The sequence below is a fragment of the Rhineura floridana genome, chromosome 3 (assembly GCF_030035675.1).
Source record: "Rhineura floridana isolate rRhiFlo1 chromosome 3, rRhiFlo1.hap2, whole genome shotgun sequence".
Lineage (NCBI taxonomy): Eukaryota > Metazoa > Chordata > Lepidosauria > Squamata > Rhineuridae > Rhineura > Rhineura floridana.
Window position 1 is genome coordinate 99,807,713 of NC_084482.1, and position 24,263 is coordinate 99,831,975.

At 40.9% G+C, this 24,263-nt stretch overlaps 1 protein-coding gene across 3 annotated transcripts in view; it reads left to right on the forward strand.

Moving 5' to 3' along the window:
- ACSL6 (acyl-CoA synthetase long chain family member 6) overlaps positions 1-24,263 on the forward strand; it is a 76,946-nt gene that overhangs the window by 12,424 nt on the left and 40,259 nt on the right. For all 3 annotated transcript variants that reach the window (XM_061617072.1, XM_061617071.1, XM_061617073.1), the window contains exons 2-3: positions 17,232-17,452; positions 22,172-22,286. In XM_061617072.1, the coding sequence (XP_061473056.1) occupies positions 17,258-17,452; positions 22,172-22,286 (310 nt within the window). In that variant the 5' untranslated portion in view covers positions 17,232-17,257. The remainder of the gene's footprint in view (positions 1-17,231; positions 17,453-22,171; positions 22,287-24,263) is intronic.

Here is a 24,263-nt window from a genome sequence, read left to right on the forward strand (position 1 = left end):
CTATTAACAATAGCACCTATGCGTCTCCTGTCTTCAAACTGAATAGGCAGCAGAGAGCAATTGCTTAACCTGTAATTTAGGCAATGTGCTGAAGGTCATGATGAGTAATAGGTGGTCAGGAAGATAACAGAACTTACTGATATGCACATGACACTTGGCAAAGAATGGGTTTGACAGACCCCCAAGGGCCTACAATCCAAAAACAGGCACAAGAAGAAACTTCTTAGTAAGTGGAGGTAAATGGAGGCAGGGATAAACAGAGGAAAAACAATGAGGATTATTTCAGTCACACATACTTCCACCAAGTTGCAGTAGTTCATTGCAACTAGGACATTATTTTAAAAGCTTCGTGGAACAGATGAGATGAGGAGGGATTTGAAGAAGGTGAGGAAGCAGTCTCATGAGCCACAGTTCAAGGATAAAAAGCAACAGGTGAGAAAGAGGAGTCATTTTAAGGAACAAGAGGTGGTGGGATGCAAACAGTGGTCACATTCACACCATACATTTATTCCACTGTCCACTTTAATCAGTCATGGCTTCCCCCAAAGAATTCTGGGAAGTATAGTTTGTGAAGGGTGCTGAGAGTTGTTAGGAGACCCCTATTCCCCTCTAAGAGGTGCAATTCTCAGAGTGGCTTATTTTATTTTATTTATTATTTATTAAATTTATATCCCAGCCTTCCTCTTAGAAGGAGCCCAGGGCGGCAAACAAAAGCATGGAAAACACTCAAAAACATCTTAAAAACAAAAGACTGTAAAACATACTAAAACAAAACATCTTTAAACACATATTAAAACAAAGCATCTTTAAAACGATCTTTTAAAAAAGCTTTAAAAACATCTAAAAAAGTATTTCCAACGTTTAACAATAATAGTGGAACAAATGTATGGTGTGAATGTGGCCAGTGTTTATGTTGATATGCTATTCCTTATTTCATGTGTGAATGGGATACTTATTAACCTATAACCTATTCCCACTATACATTTTTAACTTCAGGTCTGGTTAACATAAGAACATAAGAACATAAGAAGAGCCTGCTGGATCAGGCCAGTGGCCCATCTAGTCCAGCATCCTGTTCTCACAGTGGCCAACCAGGTGCCTGGGGGAAGCCCGCAAGCAGGACCGGAGTGCAAGAACACTCTCCCCTCCTGAGGCTTTCGGCAACTGGTTTTCAGAAGCTTGCTGCCCCTGACTAGGGTGGCAGAGCACAGCCATCACAGCTAGTAGCCATTGATAGCCCTGTCCTCCATGAATTTGTCTAATCTTCTTTTAAAGCCATCTAAGCTGGTGGCCATTACTGCATCTTGTGGGAGCAAATTCCATAGTTTAACTATGCGCTGAGTAAAGAAGTACTTCCTTTTGTCTGTCCTGAATCTTCCAACATTCAGCTTCTTTGAATGTCCACGAGTTCTAGTATTATGAGAGAGGGAGAAGAACTTTTCTCTATCCACTTTCTCAATGCCATGCATAATTTTATACACTTCTATCATGTCTCCTCTGACCCGCCTTTTCTCTAAACTAAAAAGCCCCAAATGCTGCAACCTTTCCTCGTAAGGGAGTCGCTCCATCCCCTTGATCATTCTGGTTGCCCTCTTCTGAACCTTTTCCAACTCTACAATATCCTTTTTGAGATGAGGCGACCAGAACTGTACACAGTATTCCAAATGCGGCCGCACCATAGATTTATACAACGGCATTATGATATCGGCTGTTTTATTTTCAATACCTTTCCTAATTATTGCTAGCATGGAATTTGCCTTTTTCACAGCTGCCGCACACTGGGTCGACATTTTCATCGTGCTGTCCACTACAACCCCGAGGTCTCTCTCCTGGTCGGTCACCGCCAGTTCAGACCCCATGAGCGTATATGTGAAATTAAGATTTTTTGCTCCAATATGCATAATTTTACACTTGTTTATATTGAATTGCATTTGCCATTTTTCTGCCCATTCACTCAGTTTGGAGAGGTCTTTTTGGAGCTCTTCGCAATCCCTTTTTGTTTTAACAACCCTGAACAATTTAGTGTCGTCAGCAAACTTGGCCACTTCACTGCTCACTCCTAATTCTAGGTCATTAATGAACAAGTTGAAAAGTACAGGTCCCAATACCGATCCTTGAGGGACTCCACTTTCTACAGCCCTCCATTGGGAGAACTGTCCGTTTATTCCTACTCTCTGCTTTCTGCTTCTTAACCAATTCCTTATCCACAAGAGGACCTCTCCTCTTATTCCATGACTGCTAAGCTTCCTCAGAAGCCTTTGGTGAGGTACCTTGTCAAACGCTTTTTGAAAGACTAAGTACACTATGTCCACTGGATCACCTCTATCTATATGCTTGTTGACACTCTCAAAGAATTCTAATAGGTTACTGAGACAGGACTTTCCCTTGCAGAAGCCATGCTGGCTGTGTTTCAGCAAGGCTTGTTCTTCTATGTGCTTAGTTAATCTAGCTTTAATAATACTTTCTACCAGTTTTCCAGGGACAGAAGTTAAGCTAACTGGCCTGTAATTTCCGGGATCCCCTCTGGATCCCTTTTTGAAGATTGGCGTTACATTTGCCACTTTCCAGTCCTCAGGCACGGAGGAGGACCCAAGGGACAAGTTACATATTTTAGTTAGCAGATCAGCAATTTCACATTTGAGTTCTTTGAGAACTCTTGGGTGGATGCCATCCGGGCCCGGTGATTTGTCAGTTTTTATATTGTCCATTAAGCTTAGAACTTCCTCTCTCGTTACCACTATTTGTCTCAGTTCCTCAGAATCCCTTCCTGCAAATGTTAGTTCAGGTTTTTATGTTCTTAGCAATGTGCTCCTCAAATTCTTTTTTAGCATCCCTTATTGTCTTCTTGCATTTCTTTTGCCAGAGTTTATGTTCTTTTTTATTTTCTTCATTCGGACAAGACTTCCATTTTCTGAAGGAAGACTTTTTGCCTCTAAGAGCTTCCTTGACTTTGCTCGTTAACCATGCTGGCATCTTCTTGGCCCTGGTGGTACCTTTTCTGATCTGCGGTATGCACTCCAGTTGAGCTTCTAATATAGTGTTTTTAAACAACTTCCAAGCATTTTCGAGTGATGTGACCCTCTGGACTTTGTTTTTCAGCTTTCTTTTTACCAATCCCCTCATTTTTGTGAAGTTTCCTCTTTTGAAGTCAAATGTGACCGTGTTGGATTTTCTTGGCAATTGGCCAGTTACATGTATGTTTAATTTAATAGCACTGTGGTCACTGCTCCCAATCGGTTCAACAACACTTACAGCTCGCACCAGGTCCCGGTCCCCGCTGAGGATTAAGTCCAGGGTTGCCATCCCTCTGGTCGGTTCCATGACCAACTGATCTAGGGAATAGTCATTTAGAATATCTAGAAACTTTGCTTCTTTGTCATGACTGGAACACATATGCAGCCAGTCTATGTCCGGGTAGTTGAAGTCACCTATTACTACCACATTTCCTAGTTTGGATGCTTCCTCAATTTCATATCTCATCTCAAGGTCTCCCTGAGCATTTTGATCAGGGGGACGATAGATTGTTCCCAGTATTAAGTCCCTCCTGGGGCACGGTATCACCACCCACAACGATTCTGTGGAGGAGTCTGCCTCTTTTGGGGTTTCGAGCTTGCTGGATTCAATGCCTTCTTTCACGTATAGAGCGACTCCGCCACCAATACGTCGTTCCCTGTCCTTCCGATATAGTTTATATCCAGGGATAACCGTATCCCACTGGTTTTCTCCATTCCACCAGGTCTCGGTTATGCTCACTATATCAATGCTCTTCTCTAAGACCAAGCACTCCAGTTCTCCCATCTTGGTTCGGAGGCTCCTAGCATTAGCGTACAGGCACTTGTAAGCAGTGTCTTTCTTCAAGTGTTTTTGGCACTTGTGGTTAGGCCTGTGGTAATTTTGCTCTTCTGAATTTATATCCTGTGCCCCTGCTCTCACAATGCCTACTTCTAGGCCTACCCCTTTTAAAATTTCATCATTTCTTTGGTTTTTATCCCAGGGGGGAGGTTTATTCCGAACCGGACCTTTTTCAGCTCCTGTCGGGTTTCCCCCCTCAGTCAGTTTAAAAGCTGCTCTGCTACCTTTTTAATTTTAAGTGCCAGCAGTCTGGTTCCATTCTGGTTCAAGTGGAGCCCGTCCCTTTTGTACAGGCCCGGCTTGTCCCAAAATGTTCCCCAGTGCCTAACAAATCCGAACCCTTCCACCCGACACCATCGTCTCATCCACGCATTGAGACTGCGAAGCTGGGCCTGTCTGGCTGTTCCTGCGCGTGGAACTGGTAGCATTTCAGAGAAATTTACTTTCAGAGAAATTTACTTGGTTCCCAAGTAAAAATAGGATGCATGTGTGATTCCCCTTTTAAACACTTGGAAATACAAACTGGGAAAGGACTGCCTAATTTGCAAGGATTTGAGAAGTAGAGGTTGCAGTGTGTGTGTGCATTCATGCAAGTGAGTGAAGTGAGTGAGAGAGACCAAATTCACACCGTACATTCTTCCACTATTATTCCACTTTAAACAGTCATGGCTTCCTTCAAAGAATCCTGGAAAGTGTAGTTTGTGAAGGGTGCTGAGAGTAGTTAGGTGACCCCTATTTCCCTCATAGAGCTACAATTTCAAAGTTCTCTGGGAAGAGGGACTGACTATTAAACCACTTGCGGAACTGTAGCTGTCTGAGGGGAATAGGGCTCTCCTAACAATTCCCAGTGCCCTTCTCAAACTACACTTCCCAGGATTGTTTTGGGGAAGCATGACAGTTAAAGTGGAATAACACTTGTATGGTGTGTAGGGTCAGACGCAGGTCAGACGCATCCCAAAGCCTGAGATTTCAGGGGTGGGGCCTGGTGATGTCATTAAGCATCAACCACAGTTGCTTGACACATACAATTCAAACAAAAACATTTCTCTGATTGGAAATTAAGGGAGAAATCTTAGCTAAAAGATGGAGCCTGGGTAGGGAACATTTAACCTAGCCTACTTGCTTCTGGCAAGAAGGGTTTAAGTGCCCTCAAGCCAGCCAAGTCACCAGAAGGCCATTGTAGGAAGAAAGGAGCAGAATGTTGTGGAGATGTTAGATGGGAGCACTCAGGAGTAAAAATGGATGCCCCTGAAGGCAGTGATGATTTCGTAAATGCAGTACCAAACCAACCACAACAAGATTCCTAAGAGTATGGCAAAAAACTCAGCATCCCACAACCAGTCAGGATTCCTAACCAAAACCCAAAACTAAAAAAATTCTGGCAGCCAGTCAGCCAAAGTCGCAGAAATCCACATGCAGCACAACCTAATCCGGAGGCTGCAGTTAGTGCAAAATGCTGTGGCACGATTGCTGACATGAGTGAGACCCTATCAGCACATCATACCTCTGCTCTGAAATCTGTACTGGTTGCCGATTTGCTACCAGGCCAAGTTCAAGGTGTGCTTTCCATGTTATGGGTGCCACATAGTACTTGTTCTGGTCTTGTAAGAAATCAGTCCTTTAGTGTGGCAGCACCTATGCTTTGGAGCTCCCTGCCTATTGACGTTAGGCAGATGCCTTCTTTGTATTCTTTTCAGCAACATTTTCATTTAGGCAAGCCTACCCAGGCATGTAGAAGCTATTGGGTTTTTTATCTGTTTTTAACTCGTTTTGAATGTTTTTAAATACCTGTCTGTAACTGTTTTTGCCAATAATTTTATTGTTTTAATTCCTTCTGTAAACCACTTTGAGGTTTTTTTACAATAAAGCAGTATATGAATGTTGTAAATAAAATACATAAATAAATTTTGGAGTCACTGTTGCCCTTGGGTCTCTTTCCACTTTTAGGAAGAAAGGAATCTGCATTATACCGAGTCAGGTCACTTAGTACCATCTAGCTGAGTACTGATGTCATGGACTAGCATTGGCTCTCTAGGATTCCAGGCAATAGTCTTTTCCAGAAATTGAATTTTGGACCTTTGAATGCAAAGCATATGCCCTACCACTGAGCTACAGTCCTTCCCCTGTTTAAAAAAGTATCTTTTAAAATTGTCCTTTTCAATTCACGAATGAATGCACACATCATACCTAGGGCAGATCCCCACCATTCATTTAAAGCACATTCAACACACATTTGAAGCACATGAATCACACCACAGAATCATGGGAACTGTAGTTTGTTAAGGGTGGTGGGAACTATAACTACACTTCCCAGGATTCTTTAGGGGAAGTCATGCGGTTTAAATGCGATTTAGATGTGCTTTAAATGTATTGTGTGGATCTACTTAACTCTGCCTGCATGTACATCGTTTTAATTAAATTTTTAAAATGGAAATGAGCTTTAAAGTTTTGAGGGTGACCATGAGCTACTCACCATCTCTCAGCCTAATCTGTCCCTCAGGATGAAAACAACAGCAGGGAACCATGGCCATCCCAAGGAAGACGGGCACACTTAAAAAAAAGAGGAAATAATAATTTACAACCATAGTGTGGAATCAGATACTTATCGAGAGAAAGTATGAAGAAACATTTATATAAGCATGTGTCAAAGATGTTTATTATTTACAAAACCTGTACAGATATTTATAGTGCAATCCTATATTTGTTTACTCAGAAGCAAGTCCCAATGTATTCAGTGGGGCTTACTCAAACAGGGAAGCATGCACAGAACTGCAACCTCAAGTGATAAGGAACTTCATTCATCCAACCCAAAATTCAGAATCATGCCACTTTACGCTGTTTTGCAACTGTTTATACTTGTTTTTATGGTTATTGGATTTTCAAGGGATTTATTTCTTATTGTGAGCTGTCTTGGTTTCCAACCACCAACCCTACTTCACAGGGTTGTTGGGAAGACTCTCTCTATATATACACTCACTGGAGATATAAAAATACATACACCCCATATAATAGTTTATTGTCAAAACGAGTTGGTCATTGCAGAACATTTTTAAAAAAAAATCAGTATCAGTTTCCTACATAATAGAAGCAGTGATACCTAAGTAAGCTCTGCCTAATTATTTTAAAAAATAGGATTGGAGAGGGAGAGAAAGATTTACAACACAAACACAATTCTTTGCTATGTTCACTCAAAAGTCCCATCAATTCACAGCACAATCCTAACCATGTCTACTCAAAAGTAAGTCCTGTTAAATTCAATGGAGTTTTCTCTGGGTGTGTGGAATTAGCATTGCAGCTTTACTCCCAGAAAAAGGAGTATTGGATTAAAGCTTCAGATTGGGAAGGTTTTCAAAACAGTGCCCCCTTGAAGAGCCTAGGAAAATTGAAACTTGTTTGACTCCTGCACACAAGAGAGAAAGACTGAAAGCTATATACTTAATTTATGAGATTTTCAAATAAGCAGGAAAAAATGTTTTCTGGCCTTGCAATGGAGTCAAGCTACTGCCTTATCAATCACAACCCTGACTTCACTTATTGGCTACAAACCTGGAAGGGCGAGGGCAGGGTTAGAGCAGCCAGCTACAAGCTCACTTAATAGAAGTTGCAGAGGGACAGCTGACACTTTAGTGTATATCTTGGGAATCAGACCTCCTAGAAACTTAATTTTTAAAAAAATGAAAGCTGCGATTCCAGAGATTAAGGTGACTGACCCGGAGAGGACCCCAAAAATCTGGAATCTCTGGGAGAAAACCAGAGACCTGGTAGCCCTAAGTGTGAACGTGGCCAGAGAGAGCAAGAGAGAGCGCAAACCTTGTAGCCAACATAGTACATATTTTTACTTGTAGTTTGAAGTATTTTATACTGGAATATTTCTCATGCTTTCTCTGCTGTATGTGGTTGTAAGCGCTTTAGATCATGATCAAGGAAATATTTGTAGTTGGCAAATTTAGAGTTCATTTAGAGCTCAGCTATTAGTTCTTAGGGTTCAGCTCCTGATTCAGCACTTGGTTTAGTGACTTCATTATTCTGCTGTGTGTTCAGCATTAAAGTAATGTTTGCAGTAATACCTGCAATAATATCCGTTTATTCATCTAAGATATGCAGAAACAACATATCATGGCCTATCAAGGGCTCGATAAACTTTGTAAGACTTTTGCTAGCTACCTGGAACTGCAAAACTGCTGTCAAGCAGGTCAAACCATAGGGCTGTTGGTCTGTATTTTAGTGTAGTGTACCACAAATTGTGCAGGTCTGATATATAATGAAATCGCTCCCAAAATTAGGTATAAGAGGATGGTCATGCAGTCCAATTGCCACTGGAATAGGGGTGCATTTTCCCCACTATCAAGCTTCATGTGAAAACCCAAGTTACCTGATGAACATAGGCAATGTGATCACAACACATTTCAGAATATTTTGTTATTGTTCTCAAGTTAAGTTCTTTCCAACAGGATTGTAACAGATATCTTGGAAGTGTGATTACAGGATGTATCTTAAGCAGCGTGTCTCAGAAGTATCACTATGGGTGCCTTTGAAAACAGAGTGATGCTGTCATGGCAACGGGGTGTTACTTAGCAAGCATTCCACGTTCTTCAAGCAAGCAGGGAAAGGGTTTTGAATTTTGATGAGTTACACATACAGCCAAAGCTGCCAGAGGGTACATGGCTGCAAACTAGGAGGCACCCAAAGGGAACTGATTTTAGATTCCATCAGGAAGCATAGGGAAGGAGATAAAAGGGACCTTGCATTAGTGACTCGAGACAGCTACAAGGGGGAAACAGGTGCAGGAGGACAGAAAGCTAAGAAACAAAGAGGCTGAGGGCAGGATAGCAAAGGAAGAATGAATCAGTGATTGTGTGAAATCATACAAAGGGAAGCAATGGGAGTTGAAGGATATAAGAGGATATAGTAGGAAGGATAGGGGGCTTCTTTGGGTTTAGGGAGATGTTGGTATTTGTATGACACACCAGGTTAAAGTCCATGCTGACTCGAACAGGATACAGCTTCACCAACCCTTGCTTAACATGCTAGGCTCCTCAAATATGCTAGGCTTATTAGAGCACACAGGCTTAACCAAAGGGCTTAAACCTTTATTGCTGAAAAAGTATTATATTTTAAAGCCACCATGGCTGGAGGATTCTTTTTTTACAAAAACAAAAACAATGCAACTGCAACAGAATTTCACAGTTACCATATTCATGCTGTGCAGTCTTTTGATTTTCACTGTAGAGAGTGCTCCCATTCTCCAGCACAAGAGACATCTACTTTCTGAAAAAAGAAGCAGCAAATAGACTTTCCACCAACACCCTTCCCTCCTGTGTACTAATGTTCTCTCTGCTGGGTGCAAATTGGTTCTTGAGAAATTTGTGGCACTTTTAAAACGGAGCACTTCTTGATTGTTGAGGAGACTCCCAGATGGTGGAATAGCTTCTCCTGTTCCATATCCAAGATTATTGTTCATATCAAGACTCCACTAAAAAGATGTGCAAATACGCAAATGAATCCATTGAGGGGAGAAGCCAGAAGCTAGCCTCACCCTTGGCCTCAACAGGGGAAAGGTTGTTTGTAAAGGGGCCTGCACCTAGAGATATGAAGTCCTGAGAAAAAGCTGAAAAAATGGGTTTTTAAAAAAAAAATTCAGAAAATAAAAAATAAAAAGGCTTCAGGAAAAAAAGTTTGTTTTTTTTAATTTTCTGTTTTTTCCCCTAGGCCTTTACATTTCTACCTGCACCTGAACAAAATTGACAGTGTGAATTATGTATAGATAATACAATGCTTATTTGGTGGGAGCTGTTGGTTTTAGAGATCCAGTAGTGCTGTTAATTAAAGACTGGATGAGCAGAATAAGCTAACAGACAACAAGAAAAGTCAATAGTACAGAAAAGGATTACTTATCATACAGTCTTAGGACTTACATGCACATCCTGAAGCAATCTATAATCAATTTTGTGGCTTAAGATAATGAATCTGCAGCAGTGAAAATTAAATGCTTTATCAGCATCTAATCTTATACATAGTCGTACTGAAATCCAAGTCTTAACTAGAGAAAATAGGAATCATAATATCTGTCTGAATCTGTGCTAGCAAATGGTACCGAGACACTATTTCCAAGGAGGCAAAATACACAGATATAGGTTTGGATCCTAAGATAAGTGGGCAAAATGAAATTCAAGGAAGGGAATTCTGTCTCCTCTCCCCTACAGCTTCCTGTGCTCCCAAAAAGCCTCTGGGGATTTGGGGGTACTTCTGAAGAATATGGGTTGGGGCACAAGTCTGCCTGATTTTTGGTTGATTCTGTCTTCCCTCAGCAGTCCCCTGTGCCCCATCTCCATTTGTTCACGAGTCACTCCCAAAACTGCAGAGTCTTTATGGGGGCACAGCTGCATGGAAGAGGAGAGAACTGGAAGCTTTTCTTCCATGAATTGTATGTATCTTGGGATCCAAGTCTTTTATATATTTGTTTATTTTATTATTACATTTATATCCCACCTTTCTTTCAAGGAACTCAAGGTGGCATACAAATGTGGTTCTCCCCCTCCCAATTGTAGGTTTGACTGAGAGACAGTGACTGGTCCGAGGTCAGCCAGTCAGCTTCATGGCCAAGCAGGGATTTGAACCCTGGTCTCCCAGGTCTCAGTCCAGCACGTTAACCACTACACCTCAGTGACTTTATGTTGCATGTTTGCTCTTTCCTAAGCAAATTTCAAATTCAAATGAAGTCCTGTAGCTGTTTGAAAGTTGCCCAATTTGGCTATATATCCTAATGGTCATATAAGCCATAGCATTGTGTGAGTTTTCTTCACTGTGTGATTGGGTAACTGGCTGAATGTACAAATATTGTATTTGCATTTCTCAGCACCTAGTCACTGTTGTATCTGACTCTTCTCCATTATGCCCCAGAGTTTATTAGCTATGATACGTTATTAACGTGCACACTTCGTGATCCTAATCAGGTATACAATTGATATAGAACTCTGTTTTCCCTTAAAAAGGGGGGGACTGAGCCTAGTTTCACAAAAGGCAGATAACATGGTAAACTTGTTTCTGGATTGTACCACTTTAGATTGATGGTGGGTGTACATGTCTGAATGCTTCCTTCTAGAAAACAAGGTATGTACGTAGAAAACTAGCATATCAGGAAAAGGCTAGTTCATTTTTCCCCCCTGTGGAGCATTCAGGCATGAGAGTTCCCACATGCAGCCTGACATGACACAACTCAGACACTAGGTTGCCACTACACATGTTGTAAGAACATGATCTGCAGGGCTTGTAGCTTCCTACCTTGCATTTCAGAATGCTGTGCTGATAGCTAGAATGAACTCCTGACTTCTACACTTGATTATTTACAAATCATTACATAAAGGGATAAAGCCAAAGAGCTTGGGAAATCTCCAAATATACAAAACAGAACACTGTCAGCTTAATAACACAGAGAGAGTGTGTGTGAGAGAACGTAGCTATACCCTCCCTTCAAAGATATTTAATACCCTCCTTGTGGGTGGCCATGCCCTTGCATAATTATTTCTGTTGCATCCCTGAAAATGAAACTAGTGACCCACTGAAGAAATATATCAGTTCTGAAACAGAGTTTTTACAGGAACTGGCCTTGCCTTTGCTGAAGGGAATAGGATAAGTGAGCTTGTAGCCTGTTGTATATACTGTCTCAATGCATGGTGGATCAGTGTGTCTTTCTGTTGGGAGCATTCAATTGTGTGTCCTCTCAGTAATGTACTGCCATGGTGCTGTGTGTGGAATACTGAAGACCTTCCTCTTTCAACAAGCCTTTTAAGTAGAGACCTTATATCAGTATGGGTCTGTGTTAGAATTTGTTTCTTAAGATGTTTTTAAAGCTTTTTTAAAATGATATTTTTAAAGATGTTTTGTTTTAATATGTTTTTAAATGTTTTGTTGTAAAATATTTTAAAGTCTGTTTTTATGATGTTGTAGAGTGTTTTTAGTGCTTTTGTTTGCCACCCTGGGCTCCTACTGGGAGGGTGGGAGGGTGGGATATAAATCTAATAAATAAATAAATTTGCTCTGGTAATAGCAGCCCTGTATCCTGTATAGGGTTGCCAGATCAGAAGCATCCCAAACCCTGAGATTTTGGGGGTGGACCCTAGCAATGTCTTGGGGCGGGCCTGGGTGATGTCACAGGGTGGGCCCAAGTGATGTCATTAAGCATGATACATTAAACATCAACCAGAGCTGCTTGGAGTATACAATTCAAACGAAAACATTTCTCTGATTGGAAATTAAGATAGAAATCAACTTGCTTCTGGCAAAAAGGTTTTACAAGGGTTTCTGGCCAGTGGAGTCACCAGAAGGCCACTGTAGGGGGAAAAAGGGAGCCAGGTGTTGTGGAGATATTAGATGAGAGTACTCAGGAGTAAAGATGGATGCCCCTGAAGGCTGCAATTCTAAACACACTTAGTAAGGGACTAAGCCACATAGAACTCAATAGGACTTACTTCTTACTAGATATGGTTTGGATTGTGTTGTTGGTAAAGCTTGACGAGGGATCCTCTGCAAAGATATCTATATCCAAGCAGAGTTGGCAACCGCCTGCCTGGAATACCCTGCCCCTACATTTTAACATGGCTGCTCCAAATATCTTTACAGATTTAACCCTTCCCCTCAGAAAGAGGTCTCAGAAATGAGTAAGAATAAGAAGATTCTCCACTGTTTTCTGTCTACCTTGTGGGCTGCTATAAACTCACTTTGACAGCCAACCCGATTCCAGTGAATAATAATTGACAGAGAGAAAACATACATGGTTCAGTCTACCTTCATAGGCAGCAGCTTGGGAACAACAACAGTTGCAGCCACACTGCCCAGTATGTGAATTCCCTTTTACCGCTATTGGGCAAGAAACAAGCAGTCATGCAACCAACAAGGCATAATCAGTGGGTTTAAGGGGGTTGAGCTGAGTGCATGGAACCACTATTGTTGCTTCTATGAGTGTAAGGGAGTGAGGTTAAAGATAAATGAAATACAAATTGAAAACAAAAGACAGTGATGATTTCCTAAATGCAACTCCATACTAACCACAACAAGATTCTTATGAGTAAAGCAGAAAATTCAGCATCCGACAACCAGTCAGGATTCGTAACCAAACACCAAAACTAAAAAAAGCCTGGCAGCCATTTAGCTGAGGTCACAGAAAGTCCCATGCAGCACAACCTGACTTGGGAGCTGCAGTTCGTGCAGAATGCTGTGGCATGATTGCTGATATGAGTGAGACCCTATCAGCACATAATACTTCTACTCTGAAATCTGCACGGGTTGCTGATTTGCTATCAGGCCAAGTTCAAGGTGTGCTTTCCATATTATGGGTGCCACATAGTACTTGTTCTGGTTCTGTAAAAAAACCAGTCTTTTAGTGTGGCAGCACCTACGCTTTGGAACTCCCTGCCTATTAACATTAGCAGTTGCATTCATTGTACACTTTTTGGCACCTGCTAAAAACATTTTTGTTTAGCCAAGCCTACCCAGGCATGTAGAAGCTATTATGTTTTTATCTATTTTAACGCATTGTTGATTTTATTATTTTGAATATTTTCAAATACCTGTCTGTAACTGTTTTTGCCAATAATTTTATTGTTTTAATTCTTTCTGTAAACTGATTTTTACAATAAAGTGGTATATAAATGTAATTAAAATACATAATAAATTTTAGAGTCACTGTGGCCCTTGGGTCTCTTTCAATTTTTAAGAACAAAGGAATCTAATCTGCTTTATACCTACTCAGGCTATTTGGTGCCATCTAGCTGAGTACTGATGACATGGACTAACATTGGCTGTCCAGGATTTCAGGCAATAGTCTTTTCCAGAAATTGAATTTTGGAGCTTTGAATGCAAAGCATATGCCCTACCACTGAGCTCCAACCCTTCCCCTATTTTAAAAAAATATCTTTTAGAATTGTTCTTTTCAATTCTCTAATAAATGCACATCATACCTAGTGCAGATCCACACCATTCATTTAAAGCACATTCAACACTTATTTGAAGGACATGAATCGCACCACAGAATCATGGGAACTGTAGTTTGTTAAGGGTGGTGGGAACTATAACTGTGAGGGGGCAACTACACTTTCCAGGATTCTTTAGGGAGGTCATGTCCTTTAAATGCAAGTTGGATGTGCTTTAAATGTATTGTGTCGATCTACTTATAGAATCATAGAATAGTAGAGTTGGAAGGGGCCTATAAGGCCACCGAGTCCAAACCCCTGTTCAATGCAGGAATCCAAATCAAAACATTCCCAACAGATGGCTGACCAGCAGCCTCTTGAATGCCTCCAGTGTTGGAGAGCCAATGTTTACTTAATAAACTTTGCCTGCATGTAAATCATTTTAATTATTTTTTTTAAATGGAAATGAGCTATTAGTGGGTAACCATGGGCTACTCACCATCTCTCAGCCTAATCTACACCTCAGGATGAAAACAACAGGGGAACCATGAACATTTCAAGGAAGAAATGATGCAGGAAGAAATGATGCAAGAAATGATACAAGATGCAGTAATGGCCACCAGCTTGGACGGCTTTAAAAGAAGATTAGACAAATTCATGGAGGACAGGGCTATCAATGGCTACTAGCCATGATGGCTGTGCTCTGCCACCCTAGTCAGAGGCAGCATGCTTCTGAAAACCAGTTGCTGGAAGCCTCAGGAGGGGAGAGTGTTCTTGCACTCGGGTCCTGCTTGCGGGCTTCCCCCAGGCACCTGGTTGGCCACTGTGAGAACAGGATGCTGGACTAGATGGGCCACTGGCCTGATCCAGCAGGCTCTTCTTATGTTCTTATGTTTAAGAAGGGCACACTGAAAATGAAGAGGAAGTAATACTCTACAACCATAGCGTGAAATCAGATACTTATCGGGATGAAGAAATATTTATATAAGCATGACTATCAAATTATGTACACAACTTGTAAATATATTTATAGTGTAATCCAACATTTGTTTACTCAGAAGCAAGTCCCAATGTATTCAGTGGGGCTTACTCAAATAGGGACAGAACTGCAACCTCAAGTGATAAGGAACTTCATTCACCCCACCCAAAATTCAGAATCATGCCACTTAAAGCTGTTTTGCAACTGTTTATACTTGTTTTTAAGGTTATTGGATTTTCAAGGGATTTATTTCTTATTGTGAGCTACACCTTGGTTTCCAGCCTGCAATCCTACCTCACAGAGTTGTTGGAAAGACTCCATACACACACACACACACACACACTGGAGATGTAAAAGCACATACACCCCATATAACAGTTTATTGTCAAAACCAGTTCATCATTGCAGAACATTTAAAAAATAAAATAAAATCAGTATTAGTTTCCTACATAATAGAAGCAGTGATACCTAAGTCAGTCCAGCCTAATTGCTTTAAAAATAGGATTGGAGGAGGAGAGAAAGATTTACAACACAAACACAATTCTTTGCTATGTTCACGCAAAGTCCCATCAATTTACAGCACAATCCTAACCATGTCTACTCAAAAGTAAACCCTATTGAATTCAATGGGGTTTACTCTGGGTATGTGGGATTAGTTTTGCAGCTTTACTCCCAGAAGAGCAAATCTTGGATTAAAGCTTCATATTGGGAAGGTTTTCAAAACAGTGCCCTCTTCAACAGCCCAGGAAAATTTAAACTTGTTTGACTCCTCCACACAAGAGAGAAAAAGACTGAAAGCTATACACTTACTCATTTGATGATATTTTCAGAAAAACAGGAAAAAAAGTTTTCTGACTTGCAAAGGGCTCTAGCTACTGCCTTGTCAATCACAATCCTGACTTCACTTATTGGCTACAAACCTGAAAGGGTAGGATTAGAGCAGCCAGCTACAAGCTCATTTAACTGAATTTGTGGGGGGACAGCTGACATTTTGGTGTTTATCTGGGGAATCAGACCACCTAGAAACTTACTTTTTTTTTAATGAAAGCGGAGAGTCCGGAGATTAAGGTGACTGGCCTGGAGAGCACTCCAAAAATCCAGAGTCTCCGGAGTGAAAACCGGACACCTGGCAACCCTAATCCTGTAGCCCTCTAGAAAACTGTGAGCATGTGTTTTCTATTGGGCCCAAAGTGATGGCTGTGGTTTACCTAATGCCCCTTGAATTTAATTTTTACTAGCATATTCCTCATTCCACCAAAGAGAACGATAAACATCCTATGTTTTTATGTCTGCCATCAGGAGATTATTTATTTATTTATTAGATTTATATCCTGCCCTTCCTTCCAGTAGGAGCTCAATTATACTAAAGCTTTACTAAAAAAGAGTTTCTTATGAATACTTAATGAGTGCTGACAATGGTGCCAAGTAAACAAGCAGAATTGCCTGCAAAGCAAGGTTTTAAGTATTGAAAGACATATATGGAAAGTGCCATAGTTTTAGTTCTGGTCTGATTTTTCTGTTACTTTTTTCATAACTGAGGGTTTTGCTGCTTCTCCCAGAAGCAATGTCTGCTTTCTTATTGCATGTGGTGTGATATCATGTTATCATGTGGTTGTTATTAGGGCTAATGATATCAAAATGAAAGATGCAAGTACTGAACACGTCTCTCTTGGCAAGCAGCTTTTGCATGGGCATTCTCAGCTTCTTTTCTTAATAAGAGTCTATTGTCACAGGAGGGATGCAGTAACTATGAACTGGTTTATATGGCCACCAAAACTGGTATTCTAGTTACAAATGTCTCATTTCACACAGCCCTTGGAAATATTGTGAAGTAAAATGCACCATGGGTGTCAGGGCTAGTATATAATGAACTCCTCCTCTCCAAATCTGTGTCAGTGATGATCAGGGCTGGCCTAAGACCCTTTGCTGCCTGAGGCAAAGGACAAGATGGTGCTCCCATTCCACATACAGAAGCCAACTAGTTTGGCAGTTGAACGTTAGAGCTTCCCCCATGGCACTTGAGGCAGCAGGCACATTTAGGGGGTGCAGAACAGGCTCTGAACACAGAGTTCTGAACACAGCTCAGTCTTCCAGTAAAGAGGAATGATCCCCCCACAAAGCATCTGCTGCCTGAAGTGGTTGCCTCCCTCTGCCTAACTGTAGGGCTACCTCTGATGGCTGCCACTTGTAGGACACACACTGCACTGTTCTCCTGATTTGCACAGGGAGTTTTACTTCATGGTATATCAAGGATGGTGGGAGACTTGCCATAGAAATTGGTATCCCCATGGTGAAAGTAATGTACGGATCAATCAGGATCTTGATTTCTAATTTGCTGCTGCTAATTTTAACACTCAGTTGCCCTGGGCATTTTTTAAAATGTGAACTAAGATTTTTTTGCTCTGAGATTGTTAGATAAACATCCTTCTTTCAGGTCTGCTATCTGTCGACCCTGTCAAACTAATTCATTGTTTCTCCATTGGGTTCTGCAGAGGTTGCCATTTCCATCTTTGAAAAGATGCAAGCACAGGAGATCCTACGGAACCTGCGATTTCCAGAGTTTGAAGACTTCAGTCAGTTTTTCCGAAGTTTGCCAGCTACTACCTTAGTAGGCATAGGGGCCTTTGCAGCTGTTGTTGCGTATTGGCTGGCCAGCCGGCCAAAAGCAGTGAAACCACCATGTGACCTCCTGATGCAATCAGAAGAAGTTGAGGTGAGGCTTACAAAAAACAAAGTTAAATTTAATGAAAAGTATTCATGTTTTTCTTTGTGCTTTTTTCATTAGTAGGCAGCACAGCTCTTACTTCCTTGAACTTTTACAATATTTATCAGCAACAGTCTTAAGAATGATCCACAGTACAATTGAATGGCATGCCTAGAATGGTTTTATAATTTTCCTGTAGATGCTAATGGTGAGAGGCATAATATTTACTGAAAGTGAAAGTTGGCATTTCAGTACATGGATTCTGCTCAAAGATTTTGTGAGTGATTCGTAGTGGGTGTTTTAACGATGCAGATTTCTGTAATTCACAGTGTGAGATGCTAAATTACAGAGCAATCCAGTCTAGGATTGAGGTGTGTATGTGGACTGAGTGAAGGTGTTGCTCTACCCAGGTCTACTAGCTAAGCCGCCTTTCCACTGGCAGCCATCACTGGAGTGATGTAAGCATTACTGCACCAGTGTGGGTTGTCTTCTTCTGACTGCCAGATTCCTAGAGGTGACAGCCAGCAGAAGGCCTTGAAATGGGGTATTCTGGAGGTGGGGAGGGGCTGAGCCAGCCTGGGATCCCCAGCCAGTCCCACAATCATCATGTGATGGCATCAGTCCCAGTCTGTTCCAGATTGCTGCAGCAACTCCAGGCTGACGCAGCAGTTGTCCTGCCCAGGGCCAGTTCTAAAGGGCAGCCAGGTTGGGCACTGGCCCAAGGGCCCTGGAGCTACAGGAGCCCCTGAGGGGCCCCTGAGGGGACCTCTGCTCCCCTTCTGTGATCCGCACCCCCCATGCCCCCCACTTACCTGTCAGCAGGCTTTTTAGCATTGCCCTTAATGAATATGGCGGCCGCAGCTTCCCTAAGGTACTGAAGCCGCTGCCGCCATCTTAGTTGATGGCAGAGATGTGCGCGTGTAGCATGAACATGTGCCATCAACAAAGATGGCGGCGGAGGCTTCATTCCCCTTAGGGAAACCGCGGCAGCCATCTTCATTAAGGGCAATGGTAAAGACTAGACAAGTAGGGGGGCCGCGCGCAGGGGGAGGCGTGCGTGCACATACTCACCCACCCACCGGGGGGCCAGGGCAAGCTGATGCCCAAGGGCCCCCGCATGCCTGGAGCCGGCCCTGGTCCTGCCCCCCCCTACCCCAGCTGCCATACATGGCAGGGTTAGAGATGCAGTGGTGGCCTGTCGCTCCATAAAGTTGATGACCAGGATTTGGATTGCTGACCAGGATTTGTTAATAGGTGACTGGATAATCATAATATACATGGGCAGAGCAAGATATTCAGCGGATGGGAGGGGGATTGAATCTGGAAGCAATATGAGGTAGGAGGAGTGCATTTCAATATATTTATTATTATTTATGCAATTTATATCCCACCCTCCCGAAGAAGCCCATGGTGGTGAACACATCAGTGGAACAACTTTTTAAAAAAATTATAAAAACAGTTAAAAACATTCAACCAGTGATCTCAGGGTTTCCCAGAACAGCGTCTTTCAGCCATTAAATGCCTGGGTAAACAGAAATGTGTTTAAATTCCTCTTGAAAGTCAATAGTGAGGGAGACAGAGGCAACTCACCTTGGAGGACATTCCACAAACAGAACCACTACTGAAAAGGCCCTGTCTTGGGTCAATGCCAATGGGGCAGCTCCCACTGTTTGGTAGTGGGTGGTAGGAGTGGGCGAGAATTTTGATTCAGTTCACATTTCAAGCCAAATCTTTCAAATTCGCACTTTCCAAAACAATGCAAGGACTGAAACACAGACATCCTTTGAAATTCGCTTATTTTAATTTTGCAATGCAATTCACCAATAAAATAATATTTACAAAAATGCATATATTAGGCAAAAGTGTCCATAAAAACAAATATATGAGTGAAAATAACATGCAAAAATGCATTATATGACAAGAACTGGCTTGCAAAAATGTGTACATTATTTAAAGCTGCCTACAAAAGTGTATTTATTAGGAGAAATTCGCACTAAAATGCTGGAGAATTTTCATAAGGTTTTTTTTAAAAAAAAAATCACAAATTGCTGCAGAAATGAACTGAATTTAAAATGGGGAAAATGACAATTGGAGAGAACTGAAATTGACAGATCTTTCCATCCCTAGTGGGTGGTGATTAAAACCAGGGGGAATTTAGCCTCTAGCAGTGTGGGGTTACACTGCTGGAAATAAGTTCCACACCTTTGTGTTTAAGGTATAAATCAGAACAAACTTAGACTGCTTCTCAGTCAAGTACTGCTACCTGCACTTCTCAGTACTTTGCTGTTAGTTGCAACCACTTGGTATTTATTTTTGCAGCAAATTTAAGTACTCCTTAATGCAAATAATAACTAAATATTTCATTAATTTGGTATTACTAATATGGTATTACTAATATAATTGGGTAGAACAAATTAAACCAGAACTATCACTAGAAGCTAAAATGATGAAACTGAGGTTATCATACTTTGGACACATAATGAGATGACATGATTCACTAGAAAAGACAATAAGTCTGGGAAAAACAGAAGGAAGTAGAAAAAGAGGAAGGCCAAACAAGAGATGGATTGATTCTATAAAGGAAGCCACAGATCTGAACTTACAACATCTGAACAGGGTGTTTTATAACAGATGCTATTGGAGGTTGCTGATTCATAGGGCTGCCATAAGTCAAAATCGACTTGAAGGCACATAACAACAACATGTCTTAAGTTTAAGTATGCCAGCTAGGAAGCACTTGCAAGGACGAACCTGCTGAATTCAATTCTAATTCTGTGAAGGAAAGCATTTTCGGTGCTGACCTTCACAGTTTTCTATTATCCACAGAAAAAATATAAACATAAGACATAAAGCTACCTAAATATCAATGTTGTTACATATTTGTTTTCTGAATAACATGAATGATGCAATAAAATCCCCTTGCCATTTTTCTTGTTTGTATCATACTTTTAATCCTCAGAGACGTATTTGTAAAAGCATAGACAAAGCAGGCTAATTGTACTATTGAGATTCGCTGTATGATACTCAACCCCCCCTCCCCAATTATTATTTTATTTAAGAATACCTACAAAAACTTCCCTTTGGTAATGGTGCACATCCATCCTTGATGCTTTTGGGGTTACTTAGTGTGATCCAAATACATAATTTTGAGACAACCCAATACAAACTACTTCAGCATGGTGAGTGAATGATTGTGGCGCATGGGCTCATGAGGTATTGCTGAGTCAAATGGGTGATTTAATCAGTGATACATGAGACATTTTTCTCCAGCCAGAGAAATTACTAAGCAACCACATGGCAAGCCTAGAAAGACCAACCAGAGGAAGGAGTTCAGAATGAAAATACTGAAGGAACAAAAGTGTGCACAGAGGAAGAATACATTATTTCTGAAATGTAATGATGAGACTTATTCAAGTCCACTAACACAAGGATCAGCCATACCAAAACCAGATATTTTCTTTAACTAGTCTGGAGAAGCAGGATCATCCAATAAATAAATAAATAAATAAATAACAAAAGAATCCAGGCTGATCAGTGGATTTACTCATTTTATTTGAAATAGAAAAGTTCAGGAAAATGTTGCTGTTTAATTTATAATATAAGGAGACCATTACAATTTATCCACTGTATTAGAAGAAATATCAGGCCCACAAAATTCATCTTCTGCAAATGTTCAACTATATAGAGAAACACTGTGAAGGTCAGTAGGAAAAAAACCTGTTTTGAAGGTTGAGGCATGCAGCTGTGTATAGAACAGTATCCCCCGCCAATTGACTGTCTTTGCAGAGAACATGAATGATGCAGCAAAACTCATGAAATATACATTTAATTCCATACAAGTGTCCATAGGGAGCATTTCCACAGCCAACAATAAAAATGTTTTGAAAGCACAAGGTACAAAACAAGTATTAAGAAAAAATCAATGCCGCAAAATTGCAGGTTTGGAATGTTCTGTAATCTCATGCATAAATGTAGCATAAATAGAAACTTTAAGCAAGCAATTATGTTTTCACTGTGCCAATACTTGTAGTTTTCAAGGTAATACAGATTTATACACCCATCCACATATTCTCCTACAGCTAGACCTCCTAAAATACTTGAAGGCTTGATATCTTGTCTTTGAGTGATCACTGATTTTATTGATTCTATAACACTATTCAGGCATTCATTGCAGTCTCATGTAAGGAATCACACAACCAGGGTTTTAAATGGCACAGGAAGCCTCCGTGAGTAGAGGAAGCTCCCTGCTGCAAACCTTTGCACTCAAACTCCTGGGGGGCTCTTTGTGGAATATTTATTAAGTACATTGCATTTTATATAAATATAACATATCAGAGGGGCGGGGCTTGGCAACACCCCTCACTCCCCCTCATGTGATTGCTTACACATGAATGAGGTGAATGTCTGAATACTGCTACTGTAAATGAATCAAAGGGAAGGAGCTGGACATGTCATCACTCATTTATACCTTCACGTTCTTTAGGATTTTGATAGTTGGTGGACAGAAAAGGATGGGAAAAACAAGGGTAACAAGGGATTAATGTGCACAAGTGAAGTTACATGTAGGTAGGCTTTGCTTCTGTTTGTATGAGGATTAAGGTGTGTTTAGCATAGCTTTATTCATATTGTCACCGAGTCTGCAATTCAACGGCTTTAAGAACTTGGTTTGGAATGAGGCTCCAAGGGCCAAACTCCTGATCTCTCCTTGTCTATATTATTTCACTGTAGGGCTGGGATGGCGCACGAAGATCTGTAATTGGAGACAGCTTACAATTGTTAACTCACTACTATGATGATGCAAGGACCATGTATGAGGTTTTTAGAAGAGGTTTTAATATATCTGGTAAGTTTTTGAAAGTGTTAATGTGGAGTCATATAGCATAACATTCATCTTATTGCTTAAATTCTCCACTAGTCTCACATGAGTCTGTTGCCTCAATTTCTACAAGAGGCCATGTGTGAATTGAATTTTGCTGATGATCAAAGTTGGACCAGCCCCATGTTGACCTTCCATGAAATTACAATGAGCTGAAGGTACTTTGCTATCTAGAAAGGCAAGTGGGACCGCTTGCTCTGTGATTCCTCTTAAGTTAATCTCCTCCTGTCTCAACTCTTTTCTGTGGCTTTGTGTGAACAGATATTCACCAAGGCTCAGCCCCAGATAAACCAGCAACATGGGGAAGAATACTGCTGATCGTAACAACAACCATATGCGTACCATGGACTGCGAAAAAGACAAATAATTGGGTGTTAGAACAAATTAAACCAGAACTACCACTAGAAACTATAATGATGAAACTGAGGTTATCATGCTTTGGACACATAATGAGAAGACAGGATTCACTAGAAAAGACAATAATGCTGGGAAAAACAGAAGGGAGTAGAACAAGAGGAAAACCAAACAAGAGATGGACAGATTCCATAAAGGAAGCCACAGACCTGAACTTACAAGATCTGAACAGGGTGGTTCATGACAGATGCTGTTGGAGGTCACTAATTCATAGGGTCGCCATAAGTCGTAATTGACTTGAAGGCACATAACAAAGTAACAACCGCAAATAATATTTTTTCTCTTAAGGTATTTGGCTGTAGGTTGGTTGGAAATGAACTGCTACATAATGAAGACAGGCTATTGAAAAATTATTTAGAGTTGCCTGGGAATAAATCCTATTTCTTATTTCTGAGTAGACCTTTGGTTATTGTTCACCATTAGTTTAGGGAATAAAATGTATAAAGATAAGCATAGACTCTTCCCTGCATTTCAAGGCTCCTTTTTGCACAGTAGCCAACCAGATGCCTGTGGGAAGCCCACAACAGTAGTCTCCTGAAATATGCTTCCCGGCACCAGGTATTCAGAGGCATATTGCCTCTGATACCGGAAGTAGTACACAACCATCACAGCTGATAGCCGACTCCTCCACGATTTTTGTCTAATTCTCATTTAAAGCCATCCAAAATGGTGGCCATCTTGTGGAGTGAATTCAACAGTTGTACTATGTGTTGTGTGAAGAAGTATGTCCTTTCGTCTATCCTGAATCTTCCAACATTCAGCTTTATTGGATGACCCCAATAGTTTTAGTAGTATGAGAGAAGGGCCTCTCTCTATCCACATTCACCATATCATGCATAATTTTATACATTTTTATGCCTCTGTCATGTTGCCCCTTAACCTTCACTCATAGAGCCAGTGTGGTGTAATGGTTAAGGGGTTGGATATAGCCTGGGAGACCAGGGTTTGAATCCCCATTCAGCCATGAAGCTCATTGGGTAACTTTGAGGCAGTCACTGTATCTCAACCTCACCTACCTCACAGGGTTGTTGTGAGGATAAAATGGGGAGGGGAGAACCATGTACACCACCTTCAGCTCCTTGGAGGAAAGGTGGGATATATATATTCCTAACATGGAATTCACATTTTTTATGCCGCTAGACACTAGATCGACGTTTTCATCAAGTTATCCAGCATGACTCTTAAGATCTCTTTCATGTACAGTTACTGACAGAGCAGACCAGATCAATGTATATGTAAAATGGGGGGGTGTTTTCCCCCACCACTTTATGCTTGCTTAAAATAGGGATGGGATATGTGTTTTGATGCTGGTTTGATTCTTGCTCCATTTAACTTCTTTCCAGTACTGCTTCATTAGGGATTAATGTCTGCTATTTACTATAATTACCAATTTGTTTTTTCTTCACAAAAATATCAATATTTTAATTGATATTTTTAAAATATCAATTTTTTCATCAAATCAGTATTGATATTGAAGGAAATATCAATATTAATATCAATAATTTTGGGATGATTTTTTTTTTAAACTGC